The 16,594-nt window shown below is 37.5% G+C and overlaps 1 protein-coding gene across 5 annotated transcripts in view; it reads right to left on the bottom strand.

The window, feature by feature from the left end:
- Positions 1 to 16,594, bottom strand: part of FER (FER tyrosine kinase) — a 379,119-nt gene that overhangs the window by 6,269 nt on the left and 356,256 nt on the right. For all 5 annotated transcript variants that reach the window (XM_033110848.1, XM_033110846.1, XM_033110849.1 and 2 more), the window contains 2 exons: positions 8,681 to 8,835; positions 277 to 399 (listed from right to left, as the gene is read on the bottom strand). In XM_033110848.1, the coding sequence (XP_032966739.1) occupies positions 277 to 399; positions 8,681 to 8,835 (278 nt within the window). The remainder of the gene's footprint in view (positions 1 to 276; positions 400 to 8,680; positions 8,836 to 16,594) is intronic.

Below are 16,594 nucleotides of genomic sequence, written 5' to 3'. Positions count from 1 at the left end.
AGCGTGAATGGCACCGCCTTGTAGATGTCATGCCAGGAAGGGGGAGTGGAAGAAAAGCCTAGAATTCTCTATTTTTAAAGCATTTCAATTTTTAAAAGTTTTTTGTTTGTTGCTTTTTGTTTTGTAAGAGCCACATGATCCATGGGGTTCAGAAACAGATTTATGAACACCTCTGCTCTTTCTTTACAGACCCGAACAGTATGTACCCCTCCAACCCCACCCCAGGAAAACCACAGCACCGGTATGGATATCACTACCCCATTGTCTTTGCCTCACCTCTTTCCACTTGCTCACGTGCCTGCTGATTTGTCATTCCAGGGTACGGGCAGACCCCTAAGCTGAAGGTCTCCCAGAGAAGGATGCCAAAGCTCCACACGTCACTCTCCGAACTGTATCTCCCTAGAGGGCCAACGAAACCATAAGCCGGTGAGGTTTCTGGGTATGAATGTGTCAGTCACACATGAACATATTCAAACTTACCAAAGGAACTCAATAATTAGTGAGCCTATTCTCTTCACTAGTTTTACTTTCCAGGACTAGTAATATTACCAAATAAATGAACCATCTTCAGGCTGCTAGTTTAACCAAACCAGTTTCCAAATCACTTTTTCCCCACCGAGGACAAATATTCAGCCAGCACGCAAGCATACTTTCCCTGTGGTACCTAAATGAGATGGATGGATTATAAAAAAAAATACATACATTTGTATACATCAGTGCCTAGGAGATTAAACAAGTTGGATGTCTGCAATTTTGTCCTCTGCCTCCATCATTTTCATCTCTTTATGATAAATAGATGTTGAATTTTGTCAAAAGCTGTTTCTGCGTCTACTGAGATAATCATGTAATTTTTGTCCTTCATTTTGTTAATATGGTGAATCATTTATTTGTGAATAGTGAATCATTGTTGCATCCCACATGAATCTCAATTGATCATGGTGCACAATCTTTTAATGTATTATTGAATTCAGTTTGTTAATATTTTGTTGAGGAGTTTTGCATTTGTGTTCAGCAGAGATATTGGCTTGTAATTTTCTTTGTGGCATCCTTGTCTACTTTTGGTATCGAAATAATGTTGGCCTTGTGAAATGAATTTGCAAGTGTTTCCTCCTTTTCTGTTTTTTGGAAGAGTGAGAAAGATCAGTATTAATTCTTCTTTGAATGTTTGGTAGGATTCACCAGTGGAGCCCTCTGATCCGGGACTTTTGGTTTGGGAGGTTTTTGATTACTAGTAAGGATATTGAGTCAATAACGGTCTGTTCAGATTGTCTAATTCTTCATGATTCAGTATGTTTCTAGGAATTTATCCATTTCTTTTAGGTTGTAAAATTTGTTGTCTAATAATTGTTCATAGTAGTCTCTTATGTATTACTATGGTGTCAGTGTCTCCTCCCTCATTTCTGGTTTGATTTATTTGAGTTCTCTTTTTTCTTGGTGAGTGTACCTAAAGGTTTCTCAATATTGTTTATCTTTTCAAAGCACCAGCTCTTAGTTTCATTGATCTTTCTATTGTCTTTTTAGTCTTTATTTCATTTAGTTCCAATTTGATCTTTATTTCCTTATTCTACTAACTTTGGGCTTCATTTCTTCTTTCTCAAGTTCCTTGAGGTATAATGTTAGGTTGTTTGAGATTTTTCTTGTTTCTTGATGTACTCATTTATTGCTATGAATTTCCCTCTTAGAAGTGCTTTTGCTTCATCCCATAAGTTCTGGTACACTGTATTTCCATTTTTATTTGTTCCAAGGTATTTTTTGATTTTTCTTTTGATTTCTCCATTGATTCACTGTTTGTTCAGTAAGTAGCATGCTATTTAATCTCCACTTATTGTAAAATTTGCAGTTTCATAATTGGTTTCTAATTTCATACCATTGTGGTCCAAAAAAGATGTCTGATATGATCTTTATCTTCTTAAATTTATTAAAACTGGTTCTCTGGCCTACTATATAATCTATGCTGGAGAATGTTCCGTGTGTACATGAGAAGAATGTGTTTTCTGTGAATATTCTGTTAAGTCCACCATTTGATCCAATGTGTTGTTTAAGGCTGATGTTTCCTTATTGATTTTCTGTCTGGGTAATCTACCCATTGATATGCATTGGGTATTAAAAATCCCTTACTATTATTGTATCACTGTCTATTTCTCCCTTCAGGTATTGTAATATTTGGTTTATATATTTAGGCTCCAATGTTGGGTGAATAAATATTTACAAACATTATATCCTATTTTTGGATTTCCCCTCCCTTTATCATTATGGGATGTCCTGTCTCTGATTAGTCTGTTTTAAAGTTTATTTTGTCTGATATAAATATAGGTACCCCAGCTTTCTTTTGGTTTCTATTTACATGGAATATCTTTTTCCATCCCTTCACTTTCAGTCTCTGTGTGTCCTTATATCTGAAGTGAGTCTCTTGTAGGCAGCATAGAGTTAGGTCTTTTTCTTTTACCCACTCAGCTTTGTTATGTCTTTTGGTAGGAGAATTTAGTCCATTTATTTTTAAAGCAATGATACGTGGGAACTTATGGCCAGTTAATTATTTTCTGGCTGTTTGGTAGTTCGTCTCTGCTCCTTTCTTCTTCTTTTGCTTTTTGCCTCTGTAGTTTGATGACATTCTTTAGTGGTATGCTTAGATTCCTTTTTCTTTATCTTTTGTGTATCTACTACAAGTTTGTACTTTGTGGTAACCATCGGGCTTATGGATAACAATTTGTTTATAACAGTCTAAGTTGATAAACTTGAACCCATTCTAAAGCTCTATATTTTTCCTCCACGACCATGCTTTTTTTGATATCGCATTTCACACCGTTTTGTCACATGTATCCATTCACTAATTATTGTAGTTTTCACTCCTTTTGTGTTTTAACCTTCATATTAACTTTATAAGTTAGTATGACTTATATTTACTTTGCCAGTGAGACTTAAACTTTCATGTCTGTTGTTCCCAATTAGCACCCCCCACCCCATTTTTCCAGCTTAGAGCAGTCACCTAACATTTCTTGTAAGGCTGGTTTATTTGTGATAAACTCCTTTAGCTTTTGCTTATTTGCAAATCTCTATCTCTTATTCAGTTTTGAATGGTATCTTTATGGGATAGAGTATTGATTGGAATTTTTTTTTTCTTTTTAGCACTTTGACTATATTGAACCACTTCCTTCTAGCCTGCAAAGTCAAATCTGCTGGTAGTCTTATGTTCCCTTGTATGTAACAAGTTTTTTGTTTTCCTTGCTGCTTTTAGGATTCTCTCGTTTTTAACTTTTGACATTTTAATTATAATATGTCTTGCCATGGATCTCTTTGAGTTTCCCTTATTTAGAATTCTGAGATTTCTGGATCTGGATGACTGCTTCCCTTTCCAAGTTAGGGAAATTTCAGCCATTATTTCTTCAAACAAGTTTTCTGCCCCTTTCTCTCATCTCCTCCTCCTGGGGTCACTCTTTTGGGATAGTCTGCTTGATGTTTGCCCTGTAAGTACTTTAAGATACCTTACCTTTTTAAAATTCTTTTTTTAATTGGCCTCTCTGATTGGATGAGTCCCACCGATGCTTTCTTCTGCTTCATTTAGTGTGCTGTTGAACTGCTCAAGTGTATTTTTTTCTTTCCTTTTTTTTAAAGTTAGTGTATCTTTTTTTAAAAGCAGTTATTGTTTTACTCAGCTCTGTGACTTCCATTTGATACTTTATTATCTTTACTATCTCTTTTGATGAACACAGTGAGAACTTCAACAGTTTTCGTCTGAGTTCACTGACCCTCTTTATAACCATTATTACTCTTCATCAGGTAAATGATTTATCTCCAATTTATTAAGATTTTTGTTCTGAGTTTTTGTTTCTTTCATTTTGAACATATTTTTGGTGTTTGTTCATGTTGCTTGACTCTCTGTGTTGGTTTCTGTGCATTACATGAAACTTCCACCTTTTCCAGTCTTGACAACTGTCTCAGCCTTATATATGAGATAAATCTTATCCTTCAACCCTGCCCTAGCTCTTGCTTGTCTTTCAAACCTTTGTGCTTGTCCAAGTAGCCTATTTTATTTTTAATAGCTCCCAGTTTGAGGGTATGCCTGAACCTGTCCATGTTCCAGAGGGTGGACCTCTGTCAGCATCTAGATTCAGGTTAACTGGAAGCCAGAGACTCAGGCAGCAACTTTTAAAGTATAAAATATGTGCAGACCTGTGGGACTGTAGAGCTGGTCTATCTGGAGGTGTCCCCTGGGCAACAGTCACAAAAATTAGAGCTCCAGACAAATGTCTAAGCCCTTTCTGGGAGATACCAGCAAGCTGTAGCAAGGCAGTTGGAGAGCACAAAGATGGCATCTGTCAGTGTACGTTCCTCGAGAGTAACTATGTAGGCCCCTAGGTGTGTGCCAAACCTGAAGCCTGCACTTCTGGCCAAAGCTTCAGGACAAGCAAATAGGCCTCTTTCACAGAAAGACTGGGGTGTGCTTCAGTTGGCTGTCTGTACAGTGCGCTGGGGGGTGGTAGCCAAGAACTGTCTGATTACCATCCAATGGGACCCAGGAACAAAAGTCCCCTTGGCCACAGCCACAAAAGTCAGGGTAGCAGATATGGATAAAAGTAAAAATTCCTCTGGGATATACTGGTGCTGTTGAGTGTGGCAGAGGGAGACTGCAAAGATGGCGTCTGCCAGCCCTGTCCTGGAGAGTATACCAGCAGGCCTCTAACTGCCTGTTAAATTAGATGCCTGCCCTCAGGCCGATGCTTCAAGATTAGCAAATGAGCCTTTTTCACATAAAGTCTGGGAGCCTCTCACTTGCTAGCTTCAGGGCTTTGCCCGGGAGAGGGTGAGTCTGAGCAGGGGAGCTTGTTAATGGCTGTTTCTTAGTTTTTTATAGCCTGTGGGTCTTGTGGACAAGAGCCTTACTGGTTTTCAAAGCTAGATGTTTAGAGAGTTCATCACGTAGGGGCAGGTCTTAAAAGCTGGGGTGCCAAATGTGGGGATCAAACCCTTCACTCCTCAGGGAGAAGCTTCGGGTTTTCAGTTCCCTCCTGATTGTGTGTCACTGCCAGGGTTGGGTTAGTGGTGAGATTGTGTCTCAGCCTCTCCTACACACTTTGATGTGGTTCCCTCATCTTGTTTGCCTGATGTATAGGAATTGCGCAGTTAGTTTCTAGTTTTTGCAGTATTTTCCAAGAAGAAATTGTTGCATATGTAGCTGTAGTTTTGGTGTATCTGTGGGAGCAGGTGAGTTCAGGATCTTCCTATGTCACCATCTAGAACCAGAACCTTATGGGATAATTTTAATGGGCTAAGAGTAACTTAGTGTTGTATAGCATTTTGCTACTTTCCATCACTCATTTGATCCTCAAAATACCCTTGCAGGGAAAAGATACTACCATTATCATCTTGCAAATTGGAAAATGTAGGTGTAGAGAAGTAGATGGCTTGCCAAGGTTATGCAACTAATGATACAACTGTCTGGGAAACTGTCCTGATAAGCAATCCAGGGCTCTTTTCACTATAAATCCTGTCTCCCTCACATTTCAGTGTATTCAGTTACATCACACTAATTAGAGGATGTGTCAGCCTAAAATGCCCAGGTGACAAATGAAATTTTTTTTTAAATAATTGAATAAATGTTATTTCTTAGTTGGAGATCAGTATCCTATTTGCCCTTTACAAACAAAGTCCCTTTGGTCACTTGAGATGACAGCTGGTAATATACGCTGAAGCAGCTATGAAGTACTTCACCATTTTGTGTTTTTAAAAAAGGGGTGTGTGTGTGTGTGTGTGTGTGTATGTACACACACACACACACACACACACATATATATGTATATATTCTTAGAGATTCCTCAGCCATTTATTTGTGTGTGTGTATACGTACATATACGCATACATGTATATATTTTTATATATTATATAAGAATGTGCTGTTGAACTGCTCAAGTGTATCTTATATTATATATGAGAATATATATATATATAAAACATATACATGTATACATATGTGGACATATACACACACACAAATAAATGGCTGAGGAATCTCTGAGAATTAGAGTATACGCCTCTAGGAAGGGGAATTACATGGCTAGAGATGGGGTAGGTGGGCTTATATCGTAGGCCCTTTATTATTGCTTGATTTTTTTTTAAGAACCAAAATTTATTAATAAATGAAAACTCACAATGGCATTAATGTATTATAATTTACCATGATTAAAAACATTGTTACATAACTAATAAGTATAGCACACTTGTCTGTTTTATATTTACTTGACATTAATGGTTTTGAAAATTAGTTTTAAGTGGATTGGACAGTCTTTTTTTTTTTAATACCAAGTATGCATGTACTATCTTTTCAATAATTAAATGACAACGCTAATGGCAAAAAAATGGTGAAAGTAATTTCATTCTATATTCTTAAGCCAGTGTTTCAGAGAGATTCCTTAGATGAAGTTTTTTAATCTACCCTGATCCCATACTTCATGGGAGACTTCGGCAGTATTTCACTGCTCTGAGTCAAGAGTGAAGAAACGACCCTTAGAAATGAGGCAAAATCTTACCAATCATAAAATGATATTTGAATAAAACATGAAAGAAGATAATGACTTTCATAAGACACGTATTTTTGTCTGTTAAACAATGCTAAGATTTAGATCCAATCTTCAGTAATTTTATGTCTGTGAGAGCTCAGAAACTTCTCGGGGTTACAGTAATACTTGTAAACCCTCAGGAACTCTCTCATTAGACTGAGTAATAAATACTCCAACCTTCTTCCTCACACAGTTAAAACCTCTCCCTCTTTGTCATCTAAGTTGTTCTGCATTTAATGATATTAAAGACTGGTAAAAAATGTCCCTCACTGCCAATCAAAGATCTTCATGCCTGTCTTTATTAAAATGCTTTAGGGAAATATAGGTCCAAGATGGCGGTTTGGAGGCTGCTGAGCTCACTCCTCCCCAAGACCACATCAAATGTACACCTATATTTAGAGCAATTCCTCCTGCGAGACAACAGTGAGCCAACTGAACAGCTTCTACACAACAAGCAAGAGGGAGGAACCGCATAGATAATGTCATGGGACCATGAGAGCTCTCAGGACCAGAGGACACAGTGAGTACCACTGTTTACATTTCCCCTGCATATGGATAGTGGGCAGGAGCTCCACCCAGGTTCTCTGGCGAACCTGCAGGGTACTGACAGGTCCCCAGCCCCCCTCCTGGAGCTAGATCCATCAGAAACAGCAGGGTGCCATCGCATGTATACAAGGGGTCTCCCCAGCCAGACACTGATCCAGTGATTAAAGCAGGGTGCTGCTTCATGCACCCACTGGGCTGCACACACGTGGGGCTCCCCCCACGTGAAGAGAGTGCTGAGTAAACAAAATGCTGCAGTTCCCACCTGCAAAGCTGCCCTGTGTGGATGGGGTGCGGGGCATACTCAAGGCTGCCCCACCTGGAGAAAAGGTGGAGTTAGTAGGACTTTGAGGTGCAAGCAGAGTGACCCTGCCCAGACCTTGCTGTGACTGTAGGCAATTGAAACAACAGGGCACCTATGCAGGGCTGCTGGTGCTGAGTGAGAGGGGCATGCAGAGTGCGGGAGGAGCTGCACTGCTCGGAGAGGGAGCAGAACTAGTAAAATGAGGCTGGGAGCACGTGCAGGCCCCACACACCAGGCTGTCCCATATCAGGCACCACACGCACCCACCCCCACTACAACAGTCCTGCCAAAACTATTCAACACACAGTCTACACAGAGACCACTCTTTCAAGACTGGGAAGGATAACTATTCTATCCAACTCATAGGAGCAAAGACAGAAAGTCACAACATTGTATAACATGGTGAATTGTACTAAATACCACTGAATTACTCATTTTAAAATGGTTAATTTTATGTTACATGAAAATCACTTCAATTTGAAAAAAGTCTTATTTGTCTTTAAAGCATTTATAAATGCCTGATTTTTTTCATGCTGAAGTAGTTTCTCATTTTAAGTCAGCAAAAAAAAATCATTTTATATTTTAATTCAATACATACTATACCTGTTTACCAACCCATGGCTCATATTAATGAAAATGTAATTTCTAATTTCACTTAAAGCATTATTATTATTTTAAATTCTTGAGCTGTTGCCCATCTTGTTATGGCCCATTTCACCCCATCCACAGATAATACATACTGTATTTATTTCCAATTACAATGACACATAAAAATTCAAGTGAAAAAAAAAAATCCCTGCAGTTTTAAAATGTAACTGCCATCTCTTGATGCTAAGAAACCATGTCAATTTTCAGAGTGAGAAATGACAGAATTGATTGGCTTAATATTTTAGGAACTTAACATTAGATGAGGTTATTGGTCAAATTATAAGACATTAAAAAGAAATGGTCCAGAGCCATAGCAATACTTCTACTCTGTGTATAATTTGACCCTTTATCCAAAAAAATGATTTTTATTTTAATAAAAGAAAAACTCAGATTTATATTCACATTTAAAAGTGCTTGTAAGTGTATCCATCTTTTAAATCTAGCACTCTTACATATAGAAATCTGATCAATAAGGGCAATGAATTAAGTCTTTGCTCCTGTTTAAGTGCAAAGTCAACATTTATACATCGTTCTAACTTGGCTTCTGCTTTACCCCGGTAACTTTGCTTGTGAATGCTCTGTTCTGATGGAGTCCAATTTTTACCATCAAAAAGAAAGAGTATAATCTTACCGTAATTAAGAGCTTCTGGTGCTGTCCACTTAATGGGAATCTGTTTTAAGCCAGAAGATGAATACACTCCACCATCCTCTTGACGAGACATTCCAAAGTCACTGATTTTCAGAACATTATTTTCGCCTACCAGGCAGTTTCTTGCAGCAAGATCCCTAGGTTAGAACAAGACACAGAAAACACCTATTAAAACAAACTGAAAGCGTTTTTTACATTTGTGACTTCCCCCCTGTGCAGTTTTACATTTGCAATGTATTTATAATGACGTTAAGAATGCGTGTGATTTACCAGTATTTCCCATCTTTTCTGTCACAGGTGAAAAAACTTCCACAAGAACCTCTGCATATGGAACAGGCCACATGCTAATTTTCTAAGTGCTACATATATTTCCATTTACATAGAAAACCACTGATTCTAGGGTTAAGAGAAAAATCACAGAGGGGAGGCTAAGCAAACCTGCCATTATTCCTACTAGCTTTCCTAGAGCAGCACTGTCTAATAGAATCTGTGATGATGAAATGCTCTGTCTGCTGTGCAATAGGTCACCAGTGGCCACACGTGACTGTTGAACAATTGCAGTGGGGCTAATGATATCGAGAAACTGAATTTTTTATTTTATTTACTTTCAATTAATTAAGTTTAAATAGTTGCCTGTCACTAGTAGCTACCGAGTAGCCTTGGGCACTGCAGCCTAGAGCTCACCAATACTTTTTCTATTGCATTTGGGTTGGGCAAACTCTGCATGATGGTCTGGCTTTGTCTCTTTCTCCCACCTCATTTTGTTCCACTCTCTCCATAATTTACTATATTCCAGACTACTGGGCTTCTTTTTGACCCCAAATGCAGGAAAAGTCCCCTAAATGTGACACTCTTATTGCACTGTAGAGCCTTCACACTTCGCGATTCCCTTTGCCTGGACTGCTCTCCTAGGCATCTACGCAGCTGGCTCCTCTTCATTCATTCTTAGCTCAAGTGCCCTCTCTTCAGAGAAGTCAGCCCTGACCACCCTTGTCTGATAGGGAAGACAACAACGAGCAAAACAGACCAAGTCCCTACTCTAATTCTAGTGAGGAAAATATTCAACAATCAAGTTCAAATACACACACACACACAGACTATGTGCTACTATGTGGAGGAGAATGGATTGGTGGAACCAGAAAGCCAATTAGGAGACAATTTCCAGAGGCGAGGAGAGGCAACCATCGTCTACACTAAGGTAAGTGGTGGAGTTGGTCAGAAGCTGTCAGATTCAGGATATATTTTGAGAGCATAATCAATAGTATTTGGTGATAAATAGGATGTGGAGTAGGAGAAAAATCGTTATGATGACCCCAAGATATTTTAGCCTAACCAACTGGAAGAATGGGGCTGACATTTATTGAAATGGGGAAGACGAGGAGGAGGACCAGATTCACAGAGTGTGGCAGAGACAGCCAGTTGCCTCCAAATGGGCATTTCCTCCTCTTTTGTAGTAAAATAATTCTGATTTGAGCTGAATATACTGCTATCCAGTGAAAAACTGCTATACTTCCCAACCTCCTCTGTAGCTACATGTGGCCATAATCTACGTTCTGCCAATTAGGTGTAAGCAGAAGAGTTGTCTAGAATTTCTAGGAAGTTTCTTTAAAAGAAAGGGGAAGCACCATTACATTTCTCCCTCCTGCTAACAGAGAGAGAAAGCATACGAAAGTTGGAAAAGCACTGATAAGGAATCAAGGACTGCGATATATGTTCTAGACTCCCTACCTCCGTACCTCAGGATTTTTTTTTTTTAAATGTGTGAGAGAAATGTGTGTGATTCAAGTGATTTTGTTTCTTAGCTTTTTATCCTTTTTTCTTTTTTTTTTTTTTTGTGTGTGTGTTTGTGTGTGTGTTGTTATATGCAGTCAAAAGAAATCCAATATTGGGGGTGGGGTGGTTTTGGAGACATTGAGTTTGAGATATCCAAGAGGAGAGGCTGAATAGGCAGTTGGGTATATTAGTCTGGAGGTCAGAAGAGAGGGCTAAGAGTTGCCAGCTTTCAGATGGTATTTGAAGCTATGGGATTGGAAAATGCTTTCACCTAGAGAGTGTAGAGGAGAAAAAAAGGTGTTCAAGGACTAAGCCTTAGAGTGCTCCATCATTTGGAGAAGGATTGAAGAAAGGAGACTGAGAAGGAGCAGCAAGTGAGGCAGGAGGGAAACCAAGAGAGAGGTCAGTATCCTGGAATCCAAGTGAGGAAAGCTTTTTAAGAAGGGATAGCAATCAAATGTGTCAACTACCACTGAGAAGACAAGAGAGATGGGGACTATGCGCTGGCCATTGGATTCGGCAACATGGAATTTAATGAGACTGACTAGAGCAATTTCAGTGCAGTGATGGGCACAAAAGCATGATTGGAGTGTGTTCAAAGAGAATGAGAAAAAGTTTAGATACTCTTCAATTAATGTTATAAAGGGGTACAGAGAAATGGAGAGGTAACTAGAAGGGGATTCAGGTCAAAGTTTTCCCCTCTAATATGGGGGCTATTACATGTATATATGCAGATGGTAATAACATCGTACAGAGGATAAAATTAATGTAGGAGGAAAAGGTGACAATTGCAAGTGTGAAGCCCTTAAGAACGTAAGAGGTAATAGGGATGGAATCCATCTGTGCGCTTCAGAGCTGTGTTCCCAATGCCCAGAATAGTATTTGACACATAGCATGTACTCAATAAATATTTGCTGAATGAATATATATATATATATAGTATAGTATATATATACACACACATACATATATATGTATATATGTGTATATATATATTCTATATATATAGCAATCAAATGTGTGTGTGTATATATGTGTGTGTATATATGTGTGTGTATATATATATATATATATATATATAATACTATATATATACTATCTCTTCCTAGGAGTGATCCCTGCTAAAGGCAAGTTGTCTATTCTATGCTTTTTCCTTACTGAGGAACAATCAACAACTAGTTTCTTTCAACTGAGATGGTTTTATATATTTATTTTTGGAATGCATCTCTAAATATCAAACATGACTCAAAACTTCCAAAAAATTAAAGTTTACTTTATATGCCTGGTCTTGTAACATAGGACCTATCTTGAGCAACTGATTTATAAGGCCAGGTGACTGGTGATGCTGGTATTTCCTAAGGGTATTAGATTAACTTGGAATTGCTGAACATAATTGATGAAAATAAATTTCTAAGAGTATGTCATAATCACAAAAGGGGCTGGCACCTGGAAACTCAAGGCTGCAAAGAGATAGGTTTGTAAAACATGCTTCCTTCCAAAGATGGAGCTGAAATTATTTACATGTTGACAGTTTCACAATTAAAGTTCTACAGAATTAGCTAAATGCTCATGATTTCCACATTATTCTCCTAAATTACCAGCAGAATAAAAATCTTAAGGTCTTCATCTCTTTTGAGATGGGTTCATTTGTCTTTGGAGATAATGAATTTCTCTACATGTTAGGCATGTAAAATTTTCAGTAAGTTATTTCCTTTCTATTACTCTGTTGTATTTCATCACTGTGCCCAAATCAAGGTCCAGAATGATGTTTGTGATTGTTGACTATTTGACCAATAATTAGATTGTATATTATTTTTTGGAGTTAGTTAGGGACTCCCCTCCCTTCACTCATCTCCCATGATGAGAGAAAAAAACACTGTTTAATACCTTCCTGAAAAAGGTATTAAACATTAAACCTATTGTCATAAACAAATAAAAGTGATCTGTTGTGTTTCTGTGTTTACTTAGATAGGAAGATCTAATTTAATTAAATTAATGTTATATATATTTTTAAAGAGCTTTTTTTTTTTTTTTAGAGGACAAGCAATGTATTGCTTAAGTTCTGGATCCAGACTATCTTCAACCTTCTGAGATTCCCATCTAGATAAATACCAAAAATAACTCCCTGAAGACTCCTCAAAGGAAAGACACAGGTAGATTCTGGAAAACAGTAATAAGTTGCTAAGGTAATTGCATGGGAATGAGTTCCCCCCCTTTATCTTGCAGCTCTTCCCTGAATATGGGTTTCAGTTACAGAGCCACACAAGGGAAGCAGCATCAGTGTCTGAAGCTCCAACAGAAACGACATCTTTTTGCCCTGAGGAATCAGAAAAAGAGGTCTTTGTGAGCCACGGAGTGTGAGAAAAGATCCAGAGAAGAGGATCACCTTTCCTGTTTGAACCTCCACGTAAGCCCTGAGCTCCACATATGGGGGACAGACCCAAACCCACTTGTAGAACTGAATCATATTTAAACCACTGCCCATATCTCGAAGTAACCCCTAACCGTCACACACAGAACAAAGATAAACACAGGCTTTGAGAAATTAACTGTGATTTGAATTTGTCTATCACTGTGAGGTAGAATTGGGTTGATTACCTGATAAATTCCTCTGGAGATTATGCTTTTGTTTTAACAGGGACTTATAGCCTAAATGATTTAACATTTACAACATCAAGGGAACAATTCAAAATTGCTAAACAGACGAAGAACAAGAAAAATGTTCAATTCTAAAGAGAAAAGCAATCAACAAATGTCAACATCATGATAACCAGACATGATAACCAGATATAAAGCAGCTATTATAACTATACTCCATGAAATAAAGGAAAACACACTTGAAATAAATGGAAGAGCAGACTGTCTCAGGAGGGAAATAGAAACTATTAAAGAACATTTCTATAATGTTAAAACTTAAAATACATGAAATTTAAAAAAGTCACCACATAGACTCAATAGCATACTGGTGATGACAGAGGGATAGACCCAGCAAACTTGAAAATAAACCATATGAAATATCCAAGCTGAAGAATACAATGAAAGGAAAATAGGAAAATGTGAACAGAACCTCAAGGACCCATAAAATATGAAAAGATCAAAAATACATGTTATTGGAGCCCCAGAATTAGAACAAGAGACCAGGACAATCTGTTTCAAGAAAAATGCCAAAAAAAAAATTTCCCCAAATTCAGTTGAAAGAAAAAATTAAAGAATCTTTATGAACTCCAAACAGGATAAAAATCAAAGAAAAAAACACCAACACATATCATAATCAAGCTAATCAAATCCAAGGAAAAGAAACAATCTTAAAAGCAGATAGAGAAAGTGATATATACAGAGAATGATTCCAATAATCACAGATTTCTCAAGGGAAATGATGGGGAAGCATAAGACAATGGGAAAACATCTTTCATTTGTTAAGATGGCAATTCTTCCCAAGTTGATTTGTACATTTAATGTTTTCCTAATCAAAATTCTAGCAGATGTCTTTGTCAACCACAATTCTATATCCAGCAAAAATATCCCACAGGAATAGGTCAGAACAAAGATATTGTCAGGTGAAAGAAAACTAAGAGAATTCATTGACAACAAACCTACTCTGCTAGAAATGCTAGATTTAAGGATGGAGAGAAATGATACCAAAAAGAAGTTTGAAACATCAGGATAGAAGAAAGCACAACAGGAATGATGAATATTTGGGGTAAAAATAAAATACTATTTTTACTAGCCTCAGAAAATGAGTTAGGTAGTTACTCTCTTCTATTTTAGAAGAGACCTGTATTTAACTTCAATTTTAGAACTCATTTTTTGAGGCCAGTAGAACTCTAATACAAAACCTGACAATGACATTACCAAAGAAATTACAGAAAAATACCCTCATAAAGACAGTGCCAAATATTTTTAAACAAAATATTAACAAATTAAATCCCATGATATATAAAAAAGATACCACATCATGACCAAGTATGGTTTATCCTAGTAATGCAAGGTTGGTTTAGCATTTGAAAATTAATCAACGTAATTTACTAGATTGAAATTACATTGTAATTTACTAGATTGAAATTTCTCTTATATATTCCAATTGATGCAGAAAAAGCATTTGACACCATTCAATATCTCTTAATGATAAAATGTTCAGCAAACTAGAAATAGTGAAGGAACTTCATCAACCTGACAAAGGGCATCTATAAAAAATTCAACCACTAACATCATACTTAAAGGTGAAAGATGAAATTGTTTTCTCCGGAGATCAAAGCAATGATGCCTGCTTTTACCACTTCTATTCAAAAGGAACTCTGTTTTGGAGGTCCTAGTCTTTGAAATAAGATCACAAGAAAAATAAAATAGAGGTACAAATATCAGAAAAAAAGTAAAACTTCCCCTATTTGCACATGATAGGACTTTTCTACATAGAAAATCATAGGGGGTTTACATAACAAGAACTAGAACTAATAAACATATTTGGCAAATTTGTAAGATAAAAGATTAATACAAAAAACTATTCTCGTATGCTAGCAGCAAACAGTTGGGAAATAAAATAACTCCCATTGACAGTAATGCCAATAAAACAAATAGCTAAAAATAAGTCTAGCAAAACCCACCAAGTCCTTTACACTTACAACTGTAAAACTTGGCTGAGAAAAAAAATAATACATGGAAAGATTCCATGTCATGGAAGACTCAATGCTAAGACAGCCATTCTTCCCAAATTAATCTCCAGATTTAATGCACTCCCATTCATTATTCTAGCAGCTGTCTTTGCAAAATTAAACAAGCTGATTCTAAAATGGATATGGAAAAGCTAAGGTTCTGGAATAATCAAACTAATTTTAAGAAGTACAAAGTGGAAGGACTTACCTAACATGATTTAGTCTTACTCTAAAGCTTTGTTACTTAATACAGTTCAGGAAAGGCAAAAAGATATTACAGCTCGATGGAACAGAATAAAGGGTCCAGAAATAGATCCACAAATATATGGTCAACTGATTTTGAAAGAGGTACAATGGCACCGCAGCGCACACCTCCCGGTCCTACTCAGTGGGCCGCCGACTCCTTCTTGGGGCCAAATGCAGTTTGTTACTCTTGGTCAGACTGAGCTACAATTCACTGCAGCATTTTAATCATCTACAGGATGTCAGTTTCAGTCCTTTCCTCAGAATAACACCTGCACTTAACACATAGGCGTACCCTTCTGTTGTCATACCTATCTTCACTGAACCACCCATGGAGAAGTTTGTCCTCTGAAATGAGGATTACAGTTCTCTGACCAATCTAACACTAGTTTAGAGATACTTTCAACTCAATGTAAATAACATTTCGATAACATTCAAAGAAAACTTTATTTCTTTTGGGATGCATTAAGTTCATGTGAAAGGAAATAATCTATTTTGGGCATAATCTATTAGTTGAAATACAACCTAGGCATTCAGGCAATAAGCGTACACTGCATACTCCCTGTTTGCTTAATATTCTAATTATTAAAGGACAAAAGCAGATGATTTCTGGGCTGAGAAGCTGGTAGTCTAATTTGGAAGTTAAAGCAGACAGGACACTTTTCTCCCCTTTTTTCTCTCCATTTCTTTCTTAAGCTCACTATTTTCCAGCCCTGAGTCCAATTCTCCTGGAGACACACTGGTGCTCCCTGCCTCTTCACACACGAAACTGCTAGCAAACAAGCCAATATGCGTGAGTGTGTTACTGACTGCGAATCTTATAGGAATTCAGAGATAGAAATCTCATGATAGGCTGGCGATGTCGTTCACAGGAGGTGTCAGAGAGAGCTGTATCTCACCCCATGCAAAGGAGCATAACAGCAAATGCTGCCTACTGCCAAAAGGACAGGGAAATGTCCCACTTATGTCTGCCGAGTAATCTTATTGGAAGATTCAAAGTCAAACTTCTGAGAGTGTACCAGAAGTGCCTTACAAGTCATATATAATGTGAGACAGGCTAATTAAGGATAAAATGAGAACCGAGAGCAGTTACAGGAAATCTAATGCCAGCAGGCAATGGAGATGAGTGAATTTTCTTTGCTTTCTGGAAAGCACAACAGTGGGCAGCTTCCTCGGTGGCAATGCTGCCTCTCAGATCAAACACGACAGTAAACCAGAAACAACCAGGAGG

The sequence above is a fragment of the Rhinolophus ferrumequinum genome, chromosome 7 (assembly GCF_004115265.2).
Source record: "Rhinolophus ferrumequinum isolate MPI-CBG mRhiFer1 chromosome 7, mRhiFer1_v1.p, whole genome shotgun sequence".
In the NCBI taxonomy this organism is placed as follows: domain Eukaryota; kingdom Metazoa; phylum Chordata; class Mammalia; order Chiroptera; family Rhinolophidae; genus Rhinolophus; species Rhinolophus ferrumequinum.
This window is presented reverse-complemented; position numbering and strand designations above follow the sequence as displayed.